Consider the following 18,997-nt stretch of genomic DNA (forward strand, 5'->3'; position numbering starts at 1 on the left):
CGCCTACTTTTACTTAACACAAGCGACTACCCAGCTAAACAGGACATCTTCGTCTGTATGTTCGACCTAATACTAAGTGACCCATACATTGTTTAAAATATTAGCCACATGCCTGACATTAGCGATCTCTGTATTGTTTGTATTGCCTTTGTCCCACTGAATGTGCCATCTCATCATTCGTCCGACAAACCAAAAAAATGGAAAAGCCACTTTTGCTGCTACTGACAACCCGATTTATAAATGTATGAAAAATTTTGAAAATCGTTTGGTTGATGAAAACTGGTACATGTTTAAAGCAGTTCTTGTATATTCCAGAAAAGATCATTTTAATGAACCGTAGTTCGCATTGGTTTAATGCAATAATTAGCGCTCTAAAAACCAAAACAAACGGTGTTGTATGGTCAACCTCCCATGTCGATTGGCAATCGCAGCAACATCGCGGGCAATGCGCGTGAACTGGCAGCGCGAGAGATTTCTAGAACAGTTCGCTCTTGTAATAAACTGGTGACGCGGAGCTCCCGGGTCTGCCTCTTGCTTACGGCGTGCACCTGCGACCGTCCTTAAAACACGGTGTCAGAAGATGAGTGAGAGCATCGCCACAAACCCAGCCTGCAAGGACCACGGTAAACTGGACAACGCCCAGCAAGCCACGACGGACCGCCGCAACACCGCGCCGAGTTAGGCCTTGCGGCCTTTGCCTCCATCAAGAGGAGTGACTGCAAAGCCACGGAAAACAGAGGCCACACCGACCAACAGAAACGCCTTCAGTTGCTTTTCCAAGTATGTCGTCGTTCATTATTCAGCCTCCCGATCCCTTTTGCTTTTCTTCACCCAACGAGTGGCCGAAATGGCGGAGAAGGTTTGAACGCTTCTACACGACGTCAGGCCTAAGCGCGAAGCCGGAAGAACACCAAGGAGATGCCTTGCTCTACATCATGGGGGACAAGGCTGAGGACATCTTCAGCACATTTGAGCTCGCCCCAGACGAAGCAAAGAAATTTAGCATCGTGATGTACCGCTTCGAGAAATACTTCATTCCTCGCCGCAACGTGATCTACGAGCGAGCACGCTTCAACACGCGGGTGCAAGGAGAAGGGGAGTCTGCCGAAGACTTTGCGACGGCGCTTCACGCACTGTCCCAGCATTGTGAGTACGGCAGCCTTCAGGAGCAACTGGTCCGTGACCGCTTAGTCGTGGGCATTCGTGACAAAAAGTTGTCTGCCAGACTGCAGCTCGACCCCGACCTAACGCTTCAGAAAGCCCTGGAAGCAGCACGCCAGCTCGAAACGGTCGGGCAACAGCAGGCAGAGCTTCACCCCGACCTGCCAACCGTCAACAAGGTGGGCGCTACACGTCGTGCACAGCGGCAAGACACACGCAAAGCACCTTCTGACTCGAGTCAAGGCAGACCCACGGCTAACACATCTCAGGTCCCTAGGCCTTGCCGTTGGTGTGGTAGAGGTTCGCACTCCCGATCTACCTGCCCAGCAAAGGACGCAAAATGCAACTCGTGCCACAAAGAGGGACACTTTTCGTCCGTATGCCTCTCCAAAAGGGTGGACATTGTTCAAGGCGCCGATCAGGAATCCAAATGTGCGTTTCTTGGCACCGTGAGCTCACCTGGCATCCACAACTGGGAAGCTACCATCATGGTACAAGGACAACCTTTGAAATTTAAAATAGACACGGGCGCAGATGAATCTGTACTCTCTCCAGAAGCCTTCGAACGACTTCAACATCGCCCCACTTTGGCCAAGTCTGCTGCAGCCGAGCCGCGATCGTACATCGTGGACACGAAAGATGGAGTTCCCAGTCGAAAATGACAACAGAAAAATTTCTGTAGTACGTCGTTTGTCGTATTTTTGCGTGTCGTACAGTCGTATCGTCGTAGTCTTGTCGTACAGTCGTCGTGTTGTGTCGTCATTCTGACATTTGTCGTGTGTAGTATTCCTGTAGCAATTTTGTTGTTTTATCGTGTGTTGTAGTCCTGTAGTATGTCATAGTCCTGTAGTAAACCTGTAGTGATCCAGTAGTATGTCGTAGCCCTGTAGTAATCCTGTAGTGATCTTGTAGTATGTCGTAGTCCTGTAGTAATCCTGTAGTATGTCACAGTTCTGATGCTCTACTGCGAGAATCATGCCTGTCTTGTCGAAGTCCTGATGCTGTGTTATGTATTCCTGGCGTCTTGCAGTCCTGACCTGTCGCACAATGCATTCATAACAATTCTGTTGCAGCAAATATCAGTATTTTTGAATCCAGCCTAGCACTGTATTTGGGCTGTCCACTGTAAGTGAACAGTTAAGACAGCCCAAATATGCCACGAGCCCATGCACAGGCAAACTGAAGAGAATACAAAAATTTTATTTTAGTTTCCTTCATGCACACACAGCTCCAGGCTCGAAAAAACAAGTACAAGTACCATTAGAATTGGCTTGCCGAAGGCTGAAAGTGCAGCGTCCCTAACTACACACATTATGGATGATCCGCGCAATTCTAACGCTGCAAAGTTGTCTGAAGCTGCAAAAACCTTATAGTAAATACACTACATTCCCAGGGAAAAGCCACCAATAGCTACAGGCTGCCACTAATGAATTGTACAGCTGCAGAAAGCCACAAAAAAACTATCAATGCACACCTCATGAAGCACAAAAACGACATTGCAAATTACATCCACCATTAAAAATGCCGCCATTTCTCACAATGACTGTTTAGTATTAAGACGGTAGAGACACTGGCTCTGGTGTTCACACGAGCCAAATTGGCAAATAAGCCCATGTACCTCCTATCGGCGCAGATCAGCGAAATTCTGCGCGAGATATCTAGCCAGAAGCTTGCGGCGCTTGTGCATTTCAGCTTGATCGCAGACCTTCACTCGGAGGTAATGCCAGAAGGAACCTGCATCGATAGAAAAAAAAAAAAAAAAACGAACATTGATGCAAGACAATGACAGGCAGCACAAAAAGACTGAAAATCATACTGCTAATACTGTGTCCTTAAACTGCGCCATTTTATAAAAGCTAAACACGCTTCTGCATGCTGAGCAATAAGAAGTGCTCTCTATTGCTGATAAAGTGCTTTTCACATTACTGTGCCTATTCAAAAACATTCAATTTAAACGATACCTTGCAAGCCCCTTTCCACAGCGTTCCTGGCAATTCTGGAACAAGTCAAGCCATTAGGACTTAGCTCAGAAAATGTCCTTTCAAAATCAGTTTTGTTTTCATTTTTCAACAAAAACGTGATTTTTGACATGCATTTGCATCACATGGGTGCAGAAAGGGGAGTGGTCTTTGCGCGTCACTGCTACTAAAGAACAATGCATGCCAACCGTAGGTACTCTGCATCAGCGTTTGGTTTTGGCATGAAGGGTGAATCAGATGATAATTTTTAAACGTCAGGTTTGCAGTCACACAGTAATAACCCCTGAAATCGGCTGAAAATATCAAGCAGTGCCCATTTGCAAAGTTACTTCACGATTTTAGGCAGTCTTATTGCCTTTGCGCACATTGTTCTTAGTTGTGTTGTAGTTCTACTTACCACAGGACCATTCAAACAGTTAACAACAGTTTCGGTTTTGTTTCTGCATCGCGAAATTCATATTTAGCGTTACCCTGCAGTTACTCAACTTCAAGCCTACCTGCCATGGTGCCTTGAGCATCCGCTAAACATCCTCACAAAAAAAAAAAGCATGCCACTCCTGATTTCCCCCCCACCCTAAAACGTTTTCTGCAATAAGAACTTCCGATGCAAGTCAAAAGATAACGCCCAGTCACCAGATATCAGTTCCGACGAAAAGAGCACTTCAAACCGGCTTTACACACCCCCAGCTGTCCGCCTGCCAGTTTCGTTTCCATACAAGGGTATCTCCAGAGGTCTAGTGCTGCTCCTTAATTGAAATGTCTATTCGGATGGAGTCTCCAATACCTTTTGTACTGTTTCATTTCAAAAATGTTAGGTGCGCTGCAATGCATGAGGCTCATAGTGCTGATCTTTATTATCGCACAACAGCTACTTGGGCAAAGTTTGCGGGGCACGATTTTAGCGCATTGCACCGCATTTCTGTAAGCAAGGCTACAATAGCGAGTCAGAAGGTGATGATAAACCGCAAGTTTGTTTTTAGCGATAACTGACAGTGAACGTCAACAAGCATCAACCACGGAGTTACGTTTTCAACTCCATGCATGTTTTTCCGCATCGCGTGCTTGTCCCGAATACTGTGCTGGCTGTAAATGCAGTCAGTCACTGACAAAATGTTTTTACGTCACACGGGGACACATTGGTGCCTCTGATAATGTCAAATCGCCAGATTTCTTCCAGGGAACCACCCAAAATTGCCCATGTTGAAACGCAGGTTGGACTTCACTGCATGGCACGGGCACCACGCGTGGTAATTTTTTTTATCTTAATTAGTTCTTACGATGATGGTGTAAAGGTCGTTGAGCCAGCGAAGAAGCAAATCTGCTGCAATCGTGGTTTTAAACCTTCGTGATGGTCGGGAAGGCTGGCTACAGCTTTGCTACCTTCATGTCTTACGCGTTAGTGTGAGCTTCCTTCATTTCTTTTGTTTCAAGATACGGCGTTGGATTTGGGGATCTAGTAATCAGTATTGCTGGCATATTTTAAGTGTGTCTGACTCTTTGAGGCCCTAACGATAGTGCACAATGCTGTGAATAATTTGAATCCACTGGTTAACAGTACCTTGGAGGGGGCCATTGTGGTCCACTAGAAAACTTTCTCCGACGGAAGGAGGATCTGCGTCGCGCCACACGTGCCCTCATCCCCCCGCGTGGAACGGACCTCCCCAGTAGACTTGCTCGCTGGGAAGAGGTTTTGCTGCCAATGATTTTGCAGAAAAAATTTTTTTCTTGGACCCCTAAAAATCGGTCAATTTTCCAGTGCTAACGAGAGTTAAATTACTACAGTGTGACATCATAGGTACTCATAAAACTTTCCCCAAAGAGTTATATATAAGCCAGCTCATAAATCTCTAAGTAAAGTTAAGCAACGATAAAAGTTCAGCAAATTAAACACATTAAAAAGAAAAAGTGCCGATACTCCCTAATGCAAAATTTGCGCGCAGCGTGAACTGCAGTCTTCTCAGTCGAGGTGCGTAGTTGCCGTGTCAATTTAGACAAACAAACTATCAATGCAGACAATCAAAAATGCCTCTGTTTCAGTAACTGACCATTTTGGATTAAAAGGACCCTGGAACACTCTTTAAACAGTGCCAGTAAACCTGCACAATGTTTAGATTACACTGCCAGGAATACCTGAGCCAAATATTACCAGTCTATGTGAAGCGGTGAGCACACAAATCGCGAAAGACGGGGAAAAACCAACCGCGCACTCTTCGCTCTTGGCATGGCCTAAATGACGTCATTGCGGCCATGGCTGTTCAATTGGCTGTCGCTGGTCAACTTTGCGACTCATTTCTCACATTTCTTGTGAGGATTCGCCGTCATCGGCGCTGTGTACCAATCTCTTCTATGCCTAAACATGCACGCGCAGTTTGGTATTTCTTTTGCTGAGTGCGCACGGAGTTTGAGTGAAAAACTCAATACTCTCCTTTCAACGAGACCACTAGGCAACAATTGCTTATTGCTTCAAAAACGCTCTACCAGCCTGAGCGCGCACTTGCAAGCAGGCAGCCATGCCTGCTTTTTTGTGGCACCAAACCAGAATTGACTCCCCCCCTCCCCCACGTTGCAGAGAATACTCCCCAGCCTATGATATGTCCAAGGACGCCGAAGGGAACGCTGCAAGCCACCCCCCTCTCCAGGAGAGAGCACACAGCTTTCGTTGCGTTGTCCGCAGTCGAGTTGAGAGAGAACAACTATGCGTGATTTCTAATCGTGCATAGTTTCGGTGACAGTAAAGGGCTTTTCATAATTCTTGGAAGGGCGTTTTGTAGGACAATAGACTTTACCCCAAACTACATTCCGAGTAGTCGATGGCAAGTGCTGCAGGGTCCCTTTAAAACAGTAGAGACACTGGCCTAGGTTTCCAGCAACCAAATTAGTAAACATGTACCTTCTTATTGGTGCAGATCCACGGACCCTCGTGCTAGATATCTCACTAGCAGCATGTGTCGCTTGCTCATGTCCCCTGGTTCGCAGCCCTTCATCTGCAGGTAGTGCCAGAAGGGATCTGCATCAATAGAACAAAACAATACATGTAATGCAAGACAATGGCAAACAACGTAAAAAGACTGCAAATTAGACTGCCAAAACTGTGTTTTTAACCTCTGCCATTTCGTAGAACGAAACACAATGGCTCCACATAGATGAGCTGCGAAGCCGGGCGCAGTCGACGAAGTGCACGAAACAAACCACGTTTGTTCATAATTTGCAAGGCAGCATACTTACCAGTCGTTTTACTGAATTAAACTTGGACAGACTCGAGCTTTATTCTAGAAAACAAACATGGGGCTGTCTGTTTCCCTTACTGTGTGCGTAGCACACAACCCAATTTGCTCGACCAGTGAAGACACCAGACAGGTCGCATTTGGCTGTTCGACATCCATGTGTAAGGCTCCACATGTAAGAGGGTGTGAAACCTATAGTTTTGCATGCACGACCTACCCTCCTTCCTCTGGTCCCCACATGTGCACGCGTAAACCAGCAACCGCTTATACAGGGTGTTGCAACGATAACTGGAACACTTTAAAAATTTTTCCTGAGCGATCCGCCGCTCTGTTCGCGCTCAAACTTCACACAAAGGTCGCATTTTGTGGTCTATTTTGTTTGACACCGGGAACAACAACGGTACTTACCTGTTTATTCTGAAAATAAATGAAAACGATTTTCGCCTATGGGAAAATGGCCGCTGATTTGAACGTGCGAGCCAGCGCAAGTTGATGTTGGAACGACGGAACCACCTGCAGAGTGAAACGCACGTTTGGGATTCACGTACGGAGCCAAATGGTGCAGCAGACGATCAGAAAATGCACCTAGAAATGAGCTAACAGACGATCAGAAAACCCGGTTTTCGGGCTCGCATGTCCAAATCACCGCCATTTTCCCATAGGCGAAAATCGTTTTTATTTATTTTCAGAATAAACAGGTAAGTACCGTTGTTGTTCCCGGTGTCAAACAAAATAGACCACAAAATGCGACCTTTGTGTGAAGTTTGAGCGTGAACAGAGCGGCGGATCGCTCGGGAAAAATTTTTAAAGTGTTCCAGTTATCGTCGCAACACACTGTATGTGTGTGCTTAGCAAAAACGACAAGAGCAGAAAATGGCTTCACTGGAATAAAACCCGAAGGGGGGGGGTTTGAAACACAGACTGTTTCGCAGTAAAACGAATGCTCCCCGTGCTAACAAAGTGGTGCTTTTCTCATTTATATTACTGCAGAGCATAACATTACACTCATAAAACTTCTCTCCAAAAGTATATGCCAGCTTGTAAAACTTTCAGCTAAAGGGGCCATGCAGACACATCACAAGTTTGGTTCATTCGAAAGATTGCCACGTTAAGATCATAGTGACACTACTTTTAATGTGTGCTTCACCCAAATAAGCTATATAAGTAGGGAAAAAGGGAATGGCCATGCAACCCACTAGCTAATTTCCCGCAACAGAACCTAGATATCCTATGTGCCCAGCTGTGCGATTGGCTGAGGCCGGCAAAAGCAAACACAAATTAGGTACGGCTTGCAAGCTTTCCAAATGAGCTATTTGCGCATAAATGCAATGCATATTCATTTTACAGCAGTACGAATGGTGCGAGAAACAATAAAAGTACAAAATACACATAAGCATAGAAATTTGATGAGCACTGCTGTTGGTACTGGGCACACTATGCTTGTTGTAGCTGCACAGCAGTCCGCCGCTTTGGAGTTGTCTTACGTGACCCTGTTTGGCGAACATACCCCATGTTTTACAAAACGATTACTTTCTACAGTAGCAAAAACAAGCCAAGTTCTGGGACTAACAGAAAGAAAGCGTTAAACACCTACTTTCTTCACAGCCAGCGCCATAGAGGGCTCGTGCTGGTAGTGCCGCCAGGCTCGTGCTGGCGCAGCTGGTGTCGGGTGCTGGTGGTTCTGCAGGGCTCATGCTGGCAGGGAGCTGCAGGCCATGTCCACTCTTTTCACTCCCTGGAGAGGTGCCTGAGTCACATGAAAAAGTGTTGCACTCTTAAAACAATACGCAGTACAGGCAATCAGTTTTAATAAAGGCTGTGGCTAGCGTTCCGTCCAGACGGAACGATATACAAGTGCTAAAGTTCCGTCCAGACGGAACAGGGCGCTGCGGGTTATCCTTCCCTCCAGACGGAATACAACTGAGAGCTTAGCGTTCCGTCCCGACGGAGCCGGCGTGAAATTTGTACAATTCTGTCCGGACAAAAGCAAAACCGGCTGATTAGATGCCCTGCTCCACCTTCAGATGTGGTGTAGGGGTTGCTCCTTGGATAATGGCAGTATTGTACCGGGTTCGATTGCCCCCGGACATGCTTGGTTTTTCTTTTTTTTGCGTGGTTGTGCCAGCGTTATGCAACAGCTAACTTCTTGCCCACTTTACAATTGACGCGGTGAGAGCAGTCGGTCTTGATTTCGCACTCAACCGGCTGCTCCGCTACCGCTCAATAGAGCCAAGGCCGACGTGTCCATCGCCAGAGTTCCGATCGCCTCTAGTTCGTAATGGTGATTACTAATTAACGGTTCTTCTGGCTAGTCAATGAGCGGAAGCGGTTCATTCAGCTGGGTAAATATCAAGAACGACTGCCCTCGCTGCTTGTTGTGAAGCGGGGTTTTTTTTTTGACGCCCGCGTCTTCTAGCTGCCTCACTCGGAAAATGACGCGCGTCGCGCGCGGCAGTGGGAGGAGCCTGCGACTTGCGCCATTGGGGAGGCACGCGCCTCATGACGGCAGTTTCGAAGCGCTCGACTCAGCCGGCTGGCTCCGCCAGCATAGACCGCCAGAGATTTTAGGCCACCACCCCGGCAGATACTGCATGGGCGCTTTCACTAGCTGTGCGGATGATGTTTTGTAGTACCGTTCTCGCCCAAAATTATAAGCTCCTTTACCGCTCAAGCAACTTCGTGCATGTCTTGAGCGGCATTTTGAGCGGTCGCTCGTGCTCCCGACACCATAGTTTCCCTACACCACTTCGCGGCCGAAGCCGCCGCCATGTTCCTGCCACTGGCCGCGCTGGTCGCAGCGTACCAGTGGTTCCGCTGCAGCGTCAGCACGCCTGTGGCGTGCGCGGCGCATTTTCGCGGGCAGAAAATGCTCCGTCCGATCGCCTTTCTTGAGTTTTGTAGATTTTTACCCTACCGGTCAAACCACTTCTGCTCATTGACTAGCTAGAGTCACCGTTACGAATCACCATTACGAACTAGAGGTGATCGGAACTCTGGCGATGGACACGTCGGCCTTGGCTCTATTGAGCGGTAGCGGAGCAGCCGGTTGAGTGCGAAATCAAGACCGACTGCTCTCCCCGCGTCAATTCCAAAGTGGGCAAGAAGTTAACTGTTGCAAAACGCTGGCTCAACCACGCAAAGGGGAAAAAAAAAAACAAAAAAAAAAACCAAAAAAAAAAACAAGCATGTCCGGGGAATCGAACCCGGTACAATACTGCCATTATCCGAAGCACAACGCCTACACCAAATCTGAAGACTGAGCACGTCGTCTAATCAGCCGGTTTTCCTTTCACCTAGACGGAACTGTACAAATTTCACGCCGGCGAACGCTAAGCGCTCAGACGTATTCCGTCTGGACGGAAGCATAACCCGCAGCGCCCCGTTCCGTCTCAACGGAACTTTAGCACTTGTATATCGTTCCGTCTGGACGGAACGCTAGCCACAGCCTTTAATAAATTGCTCCGCTTTTAAAGGAATTTAAAGTTTGGTCAATACCATTCTCAGCACGCACAAAATCGCAAACAAGTCATTCTACATAGGTGCAGATTGTCCTTTTATGAGACTAACAAGTCACTTTTAGGGTTGGGGCTGTATGAAAAATATAGAGCAATAAGTTGTGTTGCCCACTCATAGTCACATTGTTAGCAAGTCTGCTACAAAACATAAAACAGCATTGCCGTGTTCCTGCACTTTCGCTGGAATTGCAGTTTTATGAATTTTTTTTTACTAGGCCTTCTCTTCCAAACAATCTCATTGTCAAAATCCTTTACAGCGAGTAAAGCACTTTCAACGGGCAGTAATTTATGCAGTGCCTGCAAAAAGGCCATGGCTAGCAACTAGATAAACCAATAGCTCAAAATCTTCGTATAGAAGCCACGTGACAAGGTCGTGCTGCAGGGCAGTTTTGTTTTCACCCACCCAAAGAAAGGAACTTGTTCAATCAGGCTGTAGGCTCCTTAGATGGTAATGCCACATGTTTGAGGAAGTGAAACCTTCCTGCAACAGTTGACATTACAGCCAACTAAGCATGATAGCAACTGCAGTATCTGGTACGTTGCTTAGCTCATAATAGTGATAAGAAGCCATGCACACAGATGGAGCATTGTTTACGCACTGGTGAAAAGAACTTGCCGGCCACTCCATGTTGAGTGATCGCAGCCCCCGCATCTCGGCCTCCAATTGCACGACCCTCTTCCTTAAAACTGCTACAAGGTCTTGGTCCCTTGCGGCAGCTCGAAGAATGATGTCGACCTTCGCTGATCTTTTCTCTGCCTTCGCAGTTGTTTTGTCTGCCTGCAATGAGAGGTCAAGAGATAACATGCCATACTTGTTCCGAGCCTCGTCCACCATAATGACACCTATTTAGAGCAACAAGCACACTTCAGTGTCATTTTACACGTGTTTAATGATAGTTATGAGGTCAACTTTCATGCAAATATTGACTTCCCCTAATAAACATACCTGAAAGCGGTGGCTATTCTAGCGCCTTGGCATTTATGTGCGTCATGTTCGATAAGAGCATTTACAAATAACATTACTGCAGTGGCTGCTGGCAAGACGGCCTTCACAGAAAAACCACGATTTCGAAGCTCGTACAGTCGGCAAAAGGCTTGTCTATAACGCGCGAGCGACGTGCTCTAGACTGCGCGCGAGACACTTAGTGAGAACGCCTGGTTTGACACCGGTAGAATGCGAGCATGCGCGACCCGCATCAGCGCGACGGTTCTTTCCCTTGTCGCTGTGCCCGTCGCCTTCAATTCCGTAACTTCTTTCGTCGTGAGAAGCGCTGCCTGCACTGCCGGGCCGGGAAACAATAGCGGAAATGAGCGATTGGTAGTAGAGCATTGGCTGCGTTTAACTACGCGCAACGCTTTTTTTGCGGCGCCCTACACAATTTAGACAGGAGTGTTTTCCTGTATGCGAGACAACGAACGACAATAGCAGAAAACGCATCGCTGCCGGTGTTTTATAGTATTATTATTATTATTTAAAAATACCTTACAGGCCCTTGTTGCAGGGCATTGTGTAAGGGGGGTAACAAAGGGTGAGTGTCGCGACAGAACTGTAAGGGAACATCAAACTTTGAATGAACTTTGAAAGAACGGAACAGCAAATAAAGAGAAAAAGAAGAGAATGTGCAAAAAAAGTCACTTGAAGTGACACATACATGGGAACATTGCAGGTGGGAAGGAATGCAAATATGCGCAATACAACTTAGTAAAAAACACCTACTACACACGATAACTAGTAACTAGATATCGGGCCGTGATCGCTTGCACAGTGCACGGAGTATTGTGGCGTGAGCCCGTCAGCAGTGACATGCAAAGCCGAGCCCTGAAACCGGACAGTGGCGCTCAAGGGACTCATGCAGCTATTGGCGGAACGATAACGCAATGAACAGCTGTGCGCCAAGGCTAACGCAGACGAAAAACTCGCACAACGAGCGTTAAGGCGGGTAATCTCCAGTTTTGTTTTCCGGCCCGGCAGCGCAGGCACACAGCGCTTATTACGGTAAAAGAAGGCGTGGAAGCCAAGGCGACGAGTGCAGCGAGGAGGGACACAGCCATCGCGCTGATACGGGCCTCGCATGCACACATTCTACCTATCTTAAACCAGGCGTTATCACTACGTGTCTCCCGCGCACTCCGGAGCACGCCGCTCGCGCGTTAAAGCCTTTTGCCGACTGTACGTGAGAATGTGGCTTGGCGACTACTCGACGCCGACACGAACAATGCAGATGAATTCCTAACCCGACTAACTGGTAGCCAGCACAGTCCTGAATAGAGCGTGTTACGTGGAAAATGTGCAAGGTGGTAATACGAGCCATTTTCTTCGGCGTCGGCGCCATATACTGTGAAGCGGATCTCCGCGCCTTCCGACGGCACAGCCGGCATGCCGATATTCATTCCTTACTTTCTGCGGTAGTGGCAGATGTAAAACTGCTAAAAAGCGCTCAGACACTGTTATGCACAATTTAAGGGTAAGAACACTTACCGGTCATGTGAACGATGGTGCCGTCGAATAATCTTCCCGCGTCTCGCTGTCGCCGAGCCAAAACACTTCCCACGCCACGCTCGTAGTCGTCGACGTCCACCACAAAAAAACTACGCTCGTCCGTAGGCCCAACGACTTCTCTTCTACCTTCCAAAACATACTGAACGAAAACGTTACACGGTTACGCTTTGTTACTCGGTCACACTACGTGCATACGACAACGATCGACCAGCGCAAGAAAAGAAACGCGGCGTAATGTGCGTTGCCATGTGTGTTGCAACAGTGAGGGCTGCGGCTACGGCTGGCTACGGCTTCAGTCGGCCTATATAGGCGGCGTTGGTTGATGCCAGAAGATGAAGCCGATGAAGCGATACATGAAAACTCAATCATTTTGGTTGTAATAATGAACATAATTTATTAGCGGGTTACAAACCTCTTGATAAAAATTAGCACTGTATTAACCAGTGATAGCAGCTTCCAACTTCAGCACGGTTCTTTCATGTGTTATCACCATGGAGGAAAAAAAATCACACATCATTTTCTGCATGGAGGAAGAAAAAGTTTTTTTTTCCTCCATGATTTTCTGCACCGTGTTTCTGCACTGTGCTCGGCTACATAGTATGTGCGCTGATTCTCTTTTCTTTTTGCAGTGGTCGGGGCTGCTTTAAGGCCCAACCACATGCAGAGCACTTTCGGCGTTTTCTCGCGTCGACGTCGTCGCCAGAAATGCACGGCAACGCGAGCTGACGCCCGAGCGACGCCGATGTCTACGCTCGCCAGATATCGGCGTCGACGCAGCGCGAGAGAGCATCGGAAAGCGGGCGACAGCGTCCGACTTCGCGTGGTTTGGGGGCATTCCTTTCAGCAGAAAACAATTGATTTATTTTTAACTTGCGGTAATCGGTTGCCTTGAGACAAATTGCCAGCTATTTCTGTTCGCAGGCGCTTATCCATTTGTGGCTTGTTCGGCTTTCAACGGGGAGATCGGGGATCTGAGATTTAAATAAGGGAGCTCTGGCTACATCGCATCCAGTATAAGCATAATGTGGCTTGTCTGCAAGATCGGTGCGTGACGAGCAAGCGTTATCAACGCCAGAATTCTAGCGGCGCATTCCCTTCCATTCGTAGCTCCCGTGGCTTGCGCTGACCGGGGATGTGCGATAGCTTTTCTTGACTCAAATGAGGGACCTGTGGTTACATCGCTCGTAGCACTAGCATTATCGTCCTCGGCTCCAAGATCGGTGCGCAAGAAACAAGCGTTACCACTGCTCAAGTCTCTCAAACACGACCAAAACAAAACACATCCGACACTATTTGTGGGCAGCCTCGTTTGGTACACCGAATTCTCTATCCCTCCCTGTCTCCTTGTGTGGTCGAGGGGTTGGGTGTCGGACTTTCGTTTTGAAGTCCGTGGTTCGAATCCTCAAAAAGCGCTTTTTTTTTTTTCGGCGAGGGTTTGATCAGTTTGTTTTTTTTTTTTTTTTTTTTTACAGGGTACAGTCAGGGTGCCAGAGTACCTTGCCTTTTAACCTACAAATGACGTTCGACGGTAACCTCAGTACCAAGGCAGCGCTGAAATTTGTTTTGCTTACACTTTGAATTCATGCACCTGCATTAGGTACATAACATGCAGGTTAAATCAAGAAGCAACTAAAGCAGTTTTGCGAGGTGCGTCTTCGTTTATCATCCTATCTTATTTTGTTCAGATTTGACCATGATGACTCGAGATACATTGCCAACATACTTATATAGCAATGAATAAATATGCCAAGTGATTTTCTTTTTTGCTAAAGCTAAAGTCTTGATAATTGCAGTTCAATAATCGATAATAACTGCTCATAAACGACTTCAACAGGATGGCAATTGACGTCCAGCAACGCCCGCTGACGCAGCTACTGGCGCGCGACTTCGCCGGTCTCATGCGGTTGCTCGCCCTCTCCTGAGGGCCCGCGCGTTGACGCCGAACGACGCCGACGATCGCGCGACGCGTGATTTCGCGTCCATGTGGTTAGGACTTTATTGTGGCTGCTTTATTGATTCTCTTTTAGTTTTGTCATTGGTGCTTCACCTGTTCGCCTGCTGCCACGATGTGGGTAGGTGTGGAGTTTGGTTTCAGCTTTTTTTCTCACGTACAATTTGGTTTTTATGGAAAGAAACTTCTTGGGCGTTCGCACCTTTTTATTTTTTTATTGGCTGTGAGTTGCGGTGTCGGGTTTAGGGCGATATTGTGTGTTTTATTTTGTTAGTCGTCGTGTTACAGCGAGCAAAATAGTAAACTCAATTCTGCTCCCGCGTCCCCGGTTTTAAAATTGGAAGTTTCATTTCGTCGTTGATTCTGTGAGCAGGAAAGTGGTAAAAATATTCTCTTTCATCGCAAGAAATAACCACATAACAGCTTTGCAACTGCAGTTGCAAGCTGTCCTCACGACAGAATTATCTTGTTCGACTGTTGGCTGTTGTGTAGACAGATTCATGTATCGCGACATATTTTGCCACGGCAGCCGCATCTGTAGTGACGACAAGAATCTGCCGTCACGACAGCCGGCTTTGCTACTACAGCATTTTTGTCGTGGTCCTGTTGCAACTACAGACGTCACGACAGCATTTATGCCTCTGTAGTTACTACAAGATTCTGTCGTCACGACAGCCAGCTTTGCTACTACAGCATTTTTGTCGTAGTCTTGTAGTAACGACAGACGTCACGACAGCTGGCTATGTCACGACAGCATGATGGCTGTCGTGACGACAGGTAGTTCTGTTGGGACTACAGGAATGTTTGTCGTTGAGAAGATTGACTCTGTCGTTACGACAGAAATGTGTGTCGTAACAACAGAAAACTTTGTAGTAACGACAGGAATTCTGTCGTAACTACAGAAATTGTGTCGTACGACAGGAATTCTTGTTGGGTTTCTGTCGTATTCCTGTTGACATTTTCGACTGGGTTGTGCGTAGGAATCGAACGCACCTTGTTCCTCTCCCTCAAGATCACCCTGGGTCAACTCATGAAGCACAAGGAACTTCACTACAAGATGGAACCACTAGGGAGGAAGGTGCAACGAGATGCCAGGATACATCACATAGCCATAGCCGCTGTGGACGCTGTGTCATTCGGCCGAAGAAGTATACGGCCTGAACCTCCCTCGCTCGTTTATTTCGGAGGGAGATGTTGTATGGTCAACCTCCCATGTCGATTAGCATCCGCAGCAACATCGCGGGCAATGCGCGTGAACTGGCAGCGCGAGAGATTTCTAGAACAGTTCGCTCTTGTAATAAACTGGTGACGCGGAGCTCCCGGGTCTGCCTCTTGCTTACGGCGTGCACCTGCGACCGTCCTTAAAACAACGGCTTTTCTGCAAGGGGAAATATTCAGGTAATCCACAAGCAAAAAAGAGCATTCATGAAAAAAAAAACATTAAAAGAAGCATAGCATGCTTACTTTAGCATCACTCTTCCTTCATTATTGCCAAAATATCCCCAAAAGTTCTGCGTCCTGGTTAACTGTATCGAACGCTCGTATTCCGAAGCCCTCGCTTTAAATAAAACCTGCAAAGTTTTTTGTTCATTTCTATGCAAAAATAGATACGTCTTTTGTTGTTATTTCTACACTTTGTTTTAACAATACAAAATAAGTGGGTAAACTTAATTTAGAAAATTTCAGGAAAATAAAACAAATGAAATAAAGGAAATTATTTTAATATCAAATGAAATAGTGGCAATTGTGCTGATTTGTTCTGATTATTGCTGACATTTTGTATGAGAGGGTGGTGACAAATTTGCTGGGGCCGCGGGTGCAAGGTTAGCCAGGAACGCCACTGACATTGCCAGCTACTGGGCGAGCTGGAACTCGGCGGCGGCAGCGGCTTTTCGTTGTTTCCGCATCCACTGGCGCTTCTGTACCGGCAAGACGCTCCTTCGATTCCCGCTGCTGTTCCTCTAAGCGACCGACCCGCGTCTGTCTATAGGGAGTTAAAACCTGGACGGACTCGATCTTTAGTCTCGTGGACAGACATGTGGCGGTCCGTTTCCGTTTCGCATCGTAGGCATCACACTTAACACACCAACCCAAACCCAAGCCGCTCGACCATTGAGGACAGGTGACAGGTTCCATTGAGCCGCGAGACTTCCACGTTTAAATTTCCCGCCGGCACAACGCGCATGTCATCGGTAGCAGCATTAAGACTAGCTGTGCATGCATGACCTCCTGCTCTCTCTCTCTCTCTCTCTCTCTCTCTCTCTCTCTCTCTCTCTCTCTCTCTCTCTCTCTCTCTCTCTCTCTCTCTCTCTCTCTCTCTCTCTCTCTCTCTCTCTCTCTCTCTCTCTCTCTCTCTCTCTCTCTCTCTCTCTCTCTCTCTCTCTCTCTCTCCCTCTCTCTCTCCCCCCGCAGTCAGTGCACGCATAAACCGGCAACCGATGATGCGCACCTTGCTTTGGCGTGAAATATACTGCCGAAAATGTCGCGGGGAAAGCCTTTGATGCTGAAAAAGAATAATGGGCTCAATTGGGCGTTCAAAGCAGGCAAGTTGCTCTGGTAACGCTTGTAAGGGCCCTACCGCCGTTATCAGCCGACTGCGAAGCTTGTGAAAGATGCACCGGCGGTGGCGAAGGGAATAACAGTTGTGAAAGCGGTGTCGGCGGTGGCGACGAGGGGGGGTGGGGTTTAGACATATACTACTTTGAAGTAAAAAGGCAATAAACGCGGTACTTTGCTTTACTTGCGTGACCAGAATATAAATTATTGAATTTCATTTTGGAAGAAGTTTTGGTTTACACACGCACATGGCACGGCGCGAATGATTCCCCGTCGAGGGAGAAAGCCTCTCTGCTGCTGACGCTCCCGTTGTGCTGTGCGGGCCGCCGGGAGCGGAGCGGACCGTCAAAAACGGTCAGCTAAAACTCGCCGCCACGTTTGGTGTGTGCAGCCGTCCGCTGCGGCGCACCCTCGCAGCCCAGTTTGTACTTCTGGGCGTTAAGAACAGCAGTCCCCCTCTGCGTGTCTTCGTTCGATGCTGTGTATGTAGCATGACTGAGCGGTCCAGCGTGGGGCGATGTTCTCGGCGTGGTTTCCGTGACAGAAGCGTTCCGGGATCGTTGCATATCGGCACACGTGTGCTTGGCCCTGGTGCGCGCAGCGTGCACCTTCGCGGTCGCGTAGCAGCAGCCATTCAAGCGGAGCAGATCCGCAGGGTCACCCACATTCCGCCTCCTTTTGTAATGCCGTCGCGTCTGGGGGGTCACGCTGCCGCATCGGACCACGTGGACGCTGGAAAAATGCAGGGGGCGGGGTTCCCGACTCCGTTTATAACGCCGCCGATACGATCTGTTGTTGTTCGGCCGGCTCGATGACGGCCGGTTGTTGCGCATGAAGCCCGCGGAACGGGTTGTGTTTACGGGGCCTTTGTCTCTTGGCGCATCGGCCCTGGGTTGCGTTCTACGCGCGTAGCGGGAGGAGAGGAGGAGGCGTAATGCGCACGTTGGCGATCGGGTCGTGCATGGCGGCACGGATCGGGGGCCTCGGCGGCGGTCGAGCCGGCTGGGGCTGCCATCCTTCGTTCCTTTCGTGCTCCGCAAGGCTGCAGCTGCGGGTCAAGATCATTGCTGTGTGGCGGGCTGGGTCGGTGGGCCCCGAAACATTCGTCGTGGAATTTGCATAACTTAGGCTCACGAGGTCGGTCGATCGTGTTGTTCAGTGTTTTGCAAAATATTGCACATTATTTCGACATTTGTATTTTTATTTTGCGTGCAGTTCTGTTTATTGTTCACTTTTTTTTCTCCACTGTCCCTGTCACCCTCTGCACGCTTCGAAAACTGCCAAGGCGGTCGTATGGAAGGGTATTCCTTGGGCGCATTTCAGCGCAACTGGATTTGCGCAAAGGGTGACGAATGGTCTCTGGTTGGTGACTTGTGGAGCATTAAGCACCACTCTGTAGAGATCTTTTCATCATTCCGTGTTTTCTTTCTCGCGCTAGACTCTCATCCGCACCGGTTTCGGCAAGTATACCCACCGAGTTCCAAATTTCGGCAGGGGAGGCGAACGCATTCGCACTTGCTGCCGACACACGTGAGGAAGATGTGCTCAGCAAAACGCGCAGTGAGCGCTTCACTGCAGTGCGCGATGCGACGCTTCATCGTCGCAGTGACCCGATTCTCTGGACGGCGGCGAGGGAGGCCCCCCTCTCTCCTGCCTTTTTCGCTTCGCCGCGTCCACTTAGCCGGATGGGATGTATCGTCGCTCGTCCATCCCGCCGCTCTGGGCCACGCGCGCTAGTCGCAGCCTGCCGGAGCTGTGGGCTACTCGAATCGGAAAAGGCGGTCTCGCAGCTACGCGGGGCGCTGGGAGGCGTCGCTTCGGGTGGAGCCGAGCAGTGGCCTCTTGGCAGGGGCGACCGTGGGCCCGTTTGCCGGAGCGGTTTTCTAGTAACGCGTCTCGTGCAGTGCAGCTGCTGCTTTGGCCTGTCGCTGCGTCCTGTGGCTTTTCTTCTGGCACTGCGCGATGAGCGCATTTCTCCGCCTCTGGAGGGCGCTCTCCTGCCGCGATCGAAGGGTAGCAGCACTCTGCAGTCGCAGGCAACACTGGTGCACCTGGTCAGCATTCTTTGTTCCACAGCCTGCACTTGTGGCTAAAGGCGCTCCTCCTCCTCC

The 18,997-nt window shown here is 48.6% G+C and overlaps 2 protein-coding genes across 10 annotated transcripts in view; one reads left to right on the top strand and one right to left on the bottom strand.

The window, feature by feature from the left end:
- Positions 1–18,997, top strand: part of LOC144178171 (CLIP-associating protein 1-B-like) — a 208,316-nt gene that overhangs the window by 104,300 nt on the left and 85,019 nt on the right. The gene's annotated exons all lie outside the window — the stretch shown is intronic.
- On the bottom strand, positions 1,861–12,618 carry LOC144178175 (uncharacterized). 2 transcript variants are annotated; one of them, XM_077705802.1, is made up of 6 exons: positions 12,359–12,618; positions 10,496–10,657; positions 7,959–8,111; positions 6,031–6,147; positions 3,123–3,157; positions 1,861–2,895 (listed from the first exon to the last, which is right to left on the bottom strand). In XM_077705802.1, exons 1-4 carry the CDS (start codon positions 12,363–12,365, stop codon positions 6,035–6,037), a joined length of 435 nt encoding a protein of 144 aa, XP_077561928.1. In that variant the 5' UTR covers positions 12,366–12,618; the 3' UTR covers positions 1,861–2,895; positions 3,123–3,157; positions 6,031–6,034. The 2 variants fall into 2 exon arrangements, with proteins under 2 accessions (XP_077561928.1, XP_077561927.1); XM_077705801.1 differs by lacking the exon at positions 3,123–3,157 and having other exon boundaries at positions 1,874–2,895; positions 12,359–12,617.

Source organism: Haemaphysalis longicornis, unplaced genomic scaffold (assembly GCF_048455015.1).
Source record: "Haemaphysalis longicornis isolate Haplotype H1 unplaced genomic scaffold, Haemaphysalis longicornis Haplotype H1 scaffold_4, whole genome shotgun sequence".
Taxonomy (NCBI): Eukaryota; Metazoa; Arthropoda; class Arachnida; order Ixodida; family Ixodidae; genus Haemaphysalis; species Haemaphysalis longicornis.